Genomic DNA, 10,365 nt, shown 5'->3' on the forward strand with positions numbered 1-10,365 from the left:
GAGAATCATGTTAGGAGAGGTATGAAACGGAAAGGATTATTGAAAGGACATTTTGGAATATATCGCAAACAAGTTGAATAAATTCAATCTGTTCCCACGGTTATTGGTATTTTTCAGGACTTTTAGCCTTGTCGTAAAGTAATTTAGATGTCATAAACTTTAGGGGTACAAGAATGCAAATTAGCAAACTTTTTTCTCACAGAGCGCCAGAAACAGTTCTAATTTTAAACATCATTAGTACACGTGGATAGAGTCATAACAGAAGTACAACAATAAAGAATTCTAAAATCAACGTCGTAGTTCTACTAGGATAATTGCCTGGTATGGAGAATGGTACCAGAGGAGAGCAGTACATCATCCAGTGTCGTGTTTCTTAATTAGCTCTTTCGCTGTGTCTCAAGAGGACACGAGAAGTGCAACCCGGCGCTGAAATAATCCGGAAGTGCTACAGAAACGTGCTCTATCGTTCGTTCGGCGACATGTTTCGTCGTCAAACGAATCAAAAAGATGGACAGTTCGCTGAATTTCCGCTGAACGGAAATTGAATGTTGTGGGTAAAAAAAATGTATGAAATGAAATATTGAACAATACCGAATGATGATGAAACCCATTCGGAATGCGTACCTTACAGAACACAGCAAAGCTGGATAAGGAAAAATTATAAAGTTAAACAAATTATTTAGAATCGGACAACATTTCAGGCTGAACAATACAATGTGCATAGGGTTTTTTTCGAATGCAAACCTCACAGTTTACAATTTGAAGATTGATGTGATGAATAGATGTGATGTAGATAATGATTTGTTGAATTAATAGAGAAGAGTTTTTGTATTACTGTAAGTGATTTATATTTCTTAATTATGTAAGTTATGATATGGTTTGAGTCAATTGCAAACAATAAGAGAATGAAAATTTCAAATTGTTGTTTGCAGAGTTTTAATGCAGGCCAACCAATTTTTAAAACGGTCTTTTCAAAAATTATCCAGTTAGCGCCATCTACACGTATTGTCCTATCCTCCGGATGTCACTGTTGTCAAATGCTGTCAGTACCGGTGAACTGTCCTATCCCCCGGATGTCACTGTTGCCAAATGCTGTCAGTAGTGATCTGCTCCCGGTACGGTGATCTGCTCCCTAGTACGAGGCTGCGCTCACCAGATGACGCCAGTGAGGCCACCAGATGGCGCCAGGATGGCACAAAACGGTTCTTCAAGGTCATAAATCACGCGGGTCCGGGACTGAAGGTCATCGAACCGGTCAAAATAACCGGTTCTCCAAAACGGTTCTTGAAGGTCATAATAAGGTCACAAATCGTAAATCACCGGGGTCTGTTCCCAGCGAACCGGTTATGCCGTAAATAGTCCTGGCGCCATCTGGTGGCCTCACTAGCGTCATCTGGTGGTGGTCGGTGATTTACGGTGAATCAAATCCGATCCAAATCCGTCACTCCGTGAGTTGTTGAATCTTCGGAATTATGCCAACACTACACCTACGGTCTCCGTAGAACAGGTTAAATTCAGTCGAAATGTTTTCTTGCGACGACGACGACGACGGAAGCACCACGCTTGACGATTAAGGGCAGCAAGTTCACAGCACTTCGTTTGGTGGGTTTTATGTTGGCGTGGTTATGTGTTTCCTGGTTTTGTGTCGTTTAGTTTACAGTCCGGTTTAATTTGCGTCGAGCGGTTGTGTTTTTCTTGTGCAAATAAGTGTTCCTTACCGCAAGTGTGTGAATGATTGTTTCGCTGGCAGTCTCCGCACCGAAAGCCAGATATTCCGTCCATTATTACTTTCTATTCAGCACGCGTATTCCGTTCGTACTTCCGTGTTTGTTATCTGAGGTGGAGCTGCCCCAAAACCCCTGCAACACGCGTGTGTGTGTGTGTGTTCTGTCCAGTCAAAGGTGGAGTGGTCCAAGAAATCCGGTCATTTTGTTCTGCTGACGCTGGCGATCTAAAGCAGCAGCGTACAGCGACGATGAGCAAAGCAATCCCCGTGACCGTGAACCGTGATTGAAAAGATTCTAAGCCGCCTTCGGAGACGGAGGAGAACGTTTCCACTGGTATCCACGCAAGCAGAACCAGCATCAGCAGTGTGCCGGAGGAGAAACAGAAGCATCATCAAGTTTCCGATTCCCGTTAGAAAGCCCTACATCGTCACCAGCAGCATCTAGTAGGGCTAAGGGGGCGACGACCGGCGCAGCACGGAACGGGGAACCCGAAGAAGGAAGGTAAATGTCACGCCGTCAGCAAAGGGGGGGCCTGTGAGCTGGCAGGGAGCTGGCAATAAACAGATGAAAACGACGGGTCCTTAAATCGATTGCTCCATTTTCGGGCCATTCACCACCGATCCTGCGTTCCAACCTCTCACTTCGCAGTGAAAGATGAGATGATGGGGGGCAATAAGGCAGAGATCGTCGCCTTTTGCTTTTGCCCGAGCTACATTGCGTGGTTGAATGTCAGCGGGTTTAATCTTTACTGCTCAACGGCACTTGTTCATCGCGGCTGTGGAGAATGCACTTTTGTTGACGACTTCATCGGGGACGGGGTTCGACGTCATCGTGCAACGGTCGCGATCCATGATTGATCGAATACCGTTTGTAAGAAATCAGCTCACCGTTTTGAGCGAGATCGATCGACCAACTGGATTCACTCGCTGATCTTTAATACGGTCTGGCTTTCCTGCTCACTCTAATCTTGAATCGATCGTCCTAGCTGCTCACCGTGAGTCGATCTTAATTTATTTCATCAGCGTCTTGCAAGGGATGGAAGAAAAATAAACGAACCCGTCGTGACATATCGTTTCACCTTTATGCCTTCTTGGCCGATGTCCGGCAGTTGGTAGTCTACGCAGCGTGTCATGTGTCTTGCTGGCGTAGATGCTTGTTTTTTTATTGCCTTCCTTCTCTGTGATATTTATACGAACCGTAAGCAAATGTAAATATAGCTCCACCGTTTTTAATATGCTAAAGACGCGCCCGGTCGTCTTTCCACCAAATAAAGCGGAACAACCGCCCGTTGTAGTTGCTGTTGTTTAGTCTTTGGCCGGTGTCGGGCATAGGGGGCCTTTTTCGCATGACCTTTTCCAATTGACACAGATTAGCGGCGGGGCACGGCGAAAAGGAATATAAAGCCACCGTTAGCATGCCTTTGTTTTGCCCACGAGCGATCAGCGACCAGCGACAAGAAGACGAAGAATCCGCTAATTTCAGACTGACCGGTTTCTTGTTTTTTCAGCTCCATCTTTGCCCGCTCAATAATCTCCGCTTCCTTGTTGGTTGCCTGTTTTGGCGCACCTGCGAAAAAGGGTGAATGCTGTCTCTCCTGCCGGGCAGGCGCGTGTTTCGGAGGTGAATGTCACCAGCGGTCCAACAAAACCCGAACCCCGCGGAGGTGAACCTGTGTGTGCGCGTCGCGATCGCGGGTTCATTCCACTGTCCGGGAAGGGGGGAGGAAGGAACGCGATCATGCGTCACAGGTATCCACCAGGGTCCACCACTTTATTGATCCCCATCGTGGAAAGGGTACGAGATCGTCGGTCGGTGTGCGCGTGTTTGGTTCGCGCGAACATTCGATATCCAATTGTTGTCTGTGTTGACAACAAGCCTGACACAGTGTGGTCAGCGTTGGGATGAAAAAGGCATACGAAACAAGATCTTCGCGCTGATGGGACAACAATCTCTCGGCTGCATTTAGCAAACGGTCCGATAATCTCGATGTGGAACATTTTGCCGTTATGCGTTTACTGTTTTCTTGCGGCTGAGGTTTTCTGTTGAGAAGGTGCCAATTTGAATACTGCCAATGAAAAAAAAAACCTGAACACGATTGGGTTTTGGTTAATATTCCAAGCCTGAGATTTGAGAAATATCACAAGCTAGATGATCAGCAATGGTTTGAAAATATGCACAATGCAAGGACTCCAGTCATTCTAATTTCAAATACATCGAATGTACATTGGCATAAACTGCTTTCGTCATCAAATTTGTACATTTTATTTACACAATATTGTGCTTTAAGTTGAATTTGATAGAGAAATTAGCTACTTTAAGATTCTTACCAGAACTAGAAGGAGTCATTCTAGATGTCAAGGTGCCGTTTTAGTATTAGTGTAGCATTCTATTCTATTGAGTATTGGTCTATTACATTCCTAAAGTTCAAATCTGTGAAACATCGCTATTCCACCCAGTCACTGTTTCCTGTTGACATTCCTCACGAATTTCAAAGCATGGAACTGTGTTTCCAGCAGGTGCTTACGCACGTGTGTTGGTTCCAGCAGTGCCGCGAGAAGGCAAAGGAATTAAAACTAGATCGTCGAGAGGAAAAAAGTGACTTCGAAAGCAACTTTATGTTCCTCTTCTCACTCCCCCCCGGCTTTCCTACTTTCTCGACCCTTTACGTTGGAAGGGCCCCACGGGATGATCATGGACTCTAGGCGTCTGCCCGTTGCTCTCAACCACCGACATCAGTGCGTCACCGTTTCGTGTTGAAAAAGGGGGCTTCCGGCGAAAAGGGTGTATGGGGTGCGGCGGGGAACCGCGCGCGGCCTGTGACGAGGCGTAACGGTGACCATAAACACCACGAGCACACCAGAAGCGACCGTCCGCTGTTCGCTTGCTCGCTCTCTCGATCGCCCGCGAGCCGTGCACTCGTGTAAAGTTCAATGAAATCTATCAAAACGTGCGTCCCCCCGTGCCAGCCCCTTCTCGACCCCTAGAGCGGGCTTGTTCCCCCTCGCCGATGGCCGAGGTGGCCATTATTGGTTCGACGCACGCGGGGTCCGAGTTGTGTGTGCGTGGTGTAAAGTTGATCGGCCGCATCACAGAGGAGGGATGTAACCGATGGGAGGCACAGCAACCACACAACACCTCTCCATGGCCCCATCTGCCACGATGTGTAAGAACTTATGGCTCATAAAGGCTGGAGTGGAACATAATTCTTTCTAGCTAGGTTCTGGGTTGAATTTATGCCAAACACAGGAACTAATCTAGAAGTCGGGGCATGACCGAGAACTGACAGAGGTGCCATTTAATTAAGTCACCAAGTATTCTAGATACCTAAGACAGAACTATTCTTGAAAATGGGCACCATTTCAAAGAGGAGAACAAAGGTCAATGGTACAGGTATTCTCTGTCCAACTCGAGAACGCATCATGCTTACTGAAAAACCTTTTTCTAGCTCTGATAACGCCAACTTGCTGACAAAGAAAATTGTTTAAAAGCTCTAATAGAGAGTCGGCTGTAACTGTAGTTCAATTTTTAAATAACTTGTTTTGATACAAAAATACAAAAATTGACCAAACTTTGCGATAAAGATGTGCAAAAGTATTATTTTATACATTTCCGAATCCTGTTTGTTTACAGTTTCTTTAATGTTTTACTTGAAACGTTTTTATTTATATATTTTACTCGTCGTAGTAAAACAAGGGCAAATGAGACAATTTATAAAAGTAAACCGTAAAATGGTGGCAATAATGTGGATGCGAAAATTACAGCTGGCCGAAACAGACTGTGGTCTACTTGTAAATAAGTATTTACAAGTTTTTGTCAGCCACAATAAGCTTCGAAAACAATGCCACTATCCCTAGTTACCTACGAAACATACATCTTAAATTATACTTTTTGTGCTCTCTATAACGGACAATCTGTTCTCGCATGGATTGATGCAGTGGAAGAAAAAAAAACGAAAAACCCCGTTCAGAGAAAAAAAAACACCAACATCGCATCCCATCATAATCCCATAGTGTGCATCTTGTAGAGAAGATGCCATGCCTCCACCCTTTCAAGTGCCCCGAACTCCACTCGATGCTGTGACGTAGCCACGATCCGCTCTGCGGAGGGTATGAAGAAGGAGGAGAGCACCCTGGGTCCGTGGTGTGTGGAATGGTAGAAGGAAAGAATAACCGTATCAAGTCGATTAAATGCAATATTACTACCGCGTCCCCCCCACTCACATGCCTTAAAAGGAGGGAAGGAGCGAAGGTTCGCCGAGAAAAAGATAGATAATGAAGTGAAAGGCGGAGAAAGGGTGGAGATGTTGCAACCATCACGGTGGTGGCGCACAGGTGGCAGTAACCTTCTCCCGGCGGGGTGTGAAGAATGAGGTTCGGGGGAAAGCAATCGCGATTGACAGACAGAGCAAGAAAGAGGTTCCCGTAGCCGCGAGCGCGCGCGCACAAGGGAAGGGTAATCCGCGACTGACGTGTTGCTGTGTATTGCAGCAAACGGAACCTGCAGCAGCAGCAGCAGCAGCAGCAGCAGCAGCAGCAAGAACCAGAAGCGCCGAGAGAAACGGTAGCCGCGAAAAAGGAAGAAATCGACGAGCCACGACCGGGAGCAGGGAAGCAGTGAACACAATCATCCATCCAGAAGTAATGTTAGATTGCGAGAGAATGATAGAACGCAAGCACCGTCGATGGGGGGAAAAGGCAGTAGCGAAACATCATCGGTGGCCGCAGAGCTTTGACCTCTATAGTACGCGGAGAACGGACACGAAAGTAGAACCGACTTACCATTCCGGATCACGTCGATGATGATCATTTTGATGATGTAACGTAGTTTTCGCTGTGTGTTCGCGCGCGAGATAATTCCCGGGGGCCGAGATTGGAACGGTGCCGTAGGGTTGGAATTTATCGTGGTCTCTTTCTCCGCGTTTTTCGTTTTCCATCTTCGCGAAGGAAAAATCTAAGGGAAGGAAATATTGTGGCGGTAGCAATCATTTTCATCAGGTCCCGTGTACCGTACGGGCAGGTGAATGAAATTGCTGTCGGAACTGACCTGCTTGAGTATTGGAACTGTTCCGATGGGACCACACCGTCGTGGTGTTCTTCCGTTAGGGCTTCAAAGTGATCTGTACGTCTTCATTTGGTAATACAATCTAACTCAAATTCTACCTAATCTTGTTGAAAACTTCCTCGAAACTGATTTTACCTCGGATCAATGTGTACTGCGATTCGGAAACGTCATAAGCGCCTACTGATGTGTTTTCTTTCTGTTTCGTTCCAGGGTATGAAGTTGGAGGCCAACATTCATCTGCAGCAGCAGCTTAGCAGCGGCGCAGAGGACAAGCACCAGCATCAGCATCCGCTACATTCGGTCAGCAACCTGCAGCACCTGTCGCAGTTGAACAGCATGAGCATCGAACTGTGCCTGGTGTGCGGCGATCGGGCCTCCGGTCGGCACTATGGCGCAATCAGCTGCGAAGGCTGCAAGGGATTCTTCAAACGCTCGATCCGGAAGCAGCTCGGTTACCAGTGCCGCGGGTCGATGAACTGCGAGGTGACCAAGCACCACCGGAACCGGTGCCAGTACTGTCGACTGCAGAAGTGCCTCGCCTGCGGCATGCGCAGTGATTGTAAGCGTTCGGGGTTCGGGGGAGGGTTAATGACAGCCGACACCGCACACGGTCTAACGATGATGATGGTCCTCTCCTCTTCCACAGCGGTCCAGCATGAGCGCAAACCGATCATCGACAAGAAGGACGGCCAGTCGGGCCCGAACCCGAACAGCAAGTACAATCCGCACCGGAACAAGGAGTACCACCATCACCATAGCGCCAGCAACAGCAGCCAGGAACCGGTGGTCAAGTCTTCCCCGGCGGCCTCCGCAGCGGCCGCCGCCTCGCTGTTCAACTATCTGCCCGGGTTTAGCTTTGCCGATTTCACGGCGACACTCAGCAAACGTTCGGCGGCAAACAAATCGCCCCCGTTGTCGCTGGCCAGAGACCCGTCGGTGCAACAGCAACAACAGCAGCAACAACAACAACAACAGCAACACCAGCAACAACAACAACACTTAGCACAATCAAGCTCTTCCGCCGCCACTCACCAACTCTCGTCGCTTTCGGCCGCATGCGGCGGGGGTGGCGTTGTTTCCGGTGGTCCGGTCAGTCCCTTCGGAAGTCTCCAGTCGGCGCTCAAAACGGAAGCAGGTGAAACGGGTCTCGGATCAGTGTCGACCAGTGCAGCCGATTCGATTGCGGCCCTTATCGGACTGAACACTTCGGCGGCGGTTGCTGCCGTGGCGATGTCGGGCGTTGGGGCCACGCTGAGTGGCCGACCACCGAGTGCTACCACTGCCGCATCGCTGCTCGGTGAGGTTGCGGATGGAGTGGGCGGAAGCCTTCGAGGAAGCGCATCTTCGAACGTTGGTGGAGGCATTCACTTTCCGTCCCTCACGGCGATGGACACAAGCGATTCGAGCTCGGTGGACAAATCGCTGCTGTGTAGCTCGCTCGAGTTCATCCAGAGCATGGAGCAGGAGTTGAACAGCAATTTGAACAACAACTTTGGCATCAAAACGGAACTGAACAATGGCAACGATGAGGAGTGCATCGAGTACGACTACGGAGGGATTGGGCGGGGCGAACCGGTGTTGACGGAAAACTGCATCAACTTCGAGATCCAGGTGCCGAACGTGTTGCCAAACTATCTGAGCTTGCACTACGTTTGCGAGACCGGTTCTCGGTTGCTCTTTGCCACCGTGCACTGGATGAAGAAGAATCATATCTTCCAAATGCTAAGGTAAAGCACACTGGAAAACAGCTTAGATTATTGTTGGAATTAATCTGGATATTCTCTCTTGTCCCTTGCAGTGATGCCTTCCAGGGTGAACTGGTGCGTCAGGTATGGCCGGAGCTGTTCATGATCGGGCTTGCGCAAAGCAGTGGCCAGTTGTCATTCAACACGATCATGCTGGCCCTTATCCAGTACATGAAAACGGTTATCCTGAACAAAAAGTTCAGTGGTGAGGTCATCAGCTACCTAATGAAATACATCCTGCTGGTCCAGGAGCTCGTCAACGATCTGCAGAAGTTGAATCTGACCGACCATGAATATGCCTATATGAGACTTTTGACGATCTTCAATCCAGGTTGGTTGGAATGTCTCATAGTATTTAGAATAGCATCGTTTAAATCACTCTCTTTTCTCTTTTGTAGATAACATCCTACAGGACAACGGAAAGAATCAGCATCTGGCCAAGATTCAGGAGCTCGTTTTAAGCTCTTTCCGGGAGTACTACCGCACCAAGCACCGCCGGCTGGTGGCCAGCGAAAGCGAAGAGAATCTGCGCGCCAACACGGCCACCAGCGGGGCCGATGAAGAAGATCCGGACGATGACGACGAGTACTATGCGCGTAGTGTACAATCTCAACACCACCAGCATCAGCGGGCAGCAACGCAGGACTTGCGTATGATGAAGCTGATGCTGAAACTCCCAACACTCCGGGCACTCAACTCGAAGCGCGACCTGGAAGATCTTTTCTTCAGCAACCTGATCGGTCAGGTGCAAATTGACAGCGTGCTAACGTACGTGCTGCAGACGAACGATGGAGCGCTTTCGTTCGCGAATCTGGTGCACAAGTTCGAGCCGGCAGGAGGGAATAACGGAATCGGTGGACTCGTGACCGGCGGTGCACACAGTTCGGCGATGGATAGTGACGAGTAGGGAGACAAGAAAGAACTGATTGATTGTTGGTAATGTGGAGTGGGACCATTATTTTGGCCAGAGTTCACAAACTCTCACGTTTCTTATGCTCCCCCGACGTGTTGTTGGTTGAACCACCGAAAGTGCATTCTAAAGCTTAAGGCAACTAAGAAATGGCAGATAGATGTTGTCTCCCAATCATGAATATCTGAAGATGCAGGTAAAACACATCTTTCTTTTCCACTCCGTTACGGATCTAAACTCTATATGGCATTTTTATTTCTTTTATTTGTTTATATAACTTGATTTTCTTCGCAACACCTCCATCCTATGGTCGTTGTTTGCCTTTTAAAGTGCACAAAAACGTGACAATCACTAGGGACGTTAACTGTAGTTGATTCATGCCTCTTCCGGGTGGTGATTGCATAGAAAGTATTATTAGCTCGATTGATTTCATTTTGCCAAAACGACAACATGAATTAAAAGCTCAGTGAATAATGATTTATTATCAAACGAGAAGAGCGCACGCTTCATTCACAATCGAGGTGTCCGTATCGTCTGTCCATTTAAATGTTAACTTTTTTTCAATTAACATTGTTAGATACTTTTGTGTGGCACATTGCAGGAAAAACAATATATGTATATTTAAGAAAAGTATAGAAGACTAAGTGCACGCACGTGGCAGATGGCGTGCGTGGAAAATTTGTTAAAAATCCTCCCAACACACTTTTGTACTTGAAGACGATGGCGTACAAGAACCACCTTATATATTAAATTATATATAACTTTTGCTTTGGCGAGAAAACAAAACCCGTACCTGAAGAAGGTATTAGTTGTTTAGAAAACGACTTACTTGTAGCTTGTATTTAGCGTAGTAGAAAGCGATGCCGAGAGTGTGCAAGGCAAAGGAAAGGAAAAGGCGTGCAGGAATAAGATTACGAAGTGA

At 47.6% G+C, this 10,365-nt stretch overlaps 1 protein-coding gene across 1 annotated transcript; it reads left to right on the forward strand.

The window, feature by feature from the left end:
* The first annotated feature begins 2,040 nt into the window (after window positions 1–2,040).
* LOC131282708 (orphan steroid hormone receptor 2) lies at window positions 2,041–10,086 on the forward strand. The gene is made up of 6 exons (XM_058312240.1): window positions 2,041–2,228; window positions 6,999–7,347; window positions 7,435–7,724; window positions 7,773–8,515; window positions 8,587–8,864; window positions 8,932–10,086. The coding sequence occupies exons 2-6, from the start codon at window positions 7,002–7,004 to the stop codon at window positions 9,438–9,440; spliced, it is 2,166 nt and encodes a 721-aa protein (XP_058168223.1). The 5' UTR covers window positions 2,041–2,228; window positions 6,999–7,001; the 3' UTR covers window positions 9,441–10,086.
* The last annotated feature ends 279 nt before the right edge of the window (window positions 10,087–10,365 follow it).

This window comes from Anopheles ziemanni, chromosome 2 (genome assembly GCF_943734765.1).
Source record: "Anopheles ziemanni chromosome 2, idAnoZiCoDA_A2_x.2, whole genome shotgun sequence".
Classification (NCBI taxonomy): domain Eukaryota; kingdom Metazoa; phylum Arthropoda; class Insecta; order Diptera; family Culicidae; genus Anopheles; species Anopheles ziemanni.

Coding starts and splice junctions, on each gene's coding strand:
- LOC131282708 (XM_058312240.1), top strand. CDS start 7,002: ATGAAGTTGGAGGCCAACATTCATCTGCAGCAGCAGCTTAGCAGCGGC. Junction 7,725..7,772: donor CGCTGGCCAGAGACCCGTCG/GTGCAACAGCAA, acceptor CAGCAACACCAG/CAACAACAACAACACTTAGC. Junction 8,516..8,586: donor CATATCTTCCAAATGCTAAG/GTAAAGCACACT, acceptor TGTCCCTTGCAG/TGATGCCTTCCAGGGTGAAC.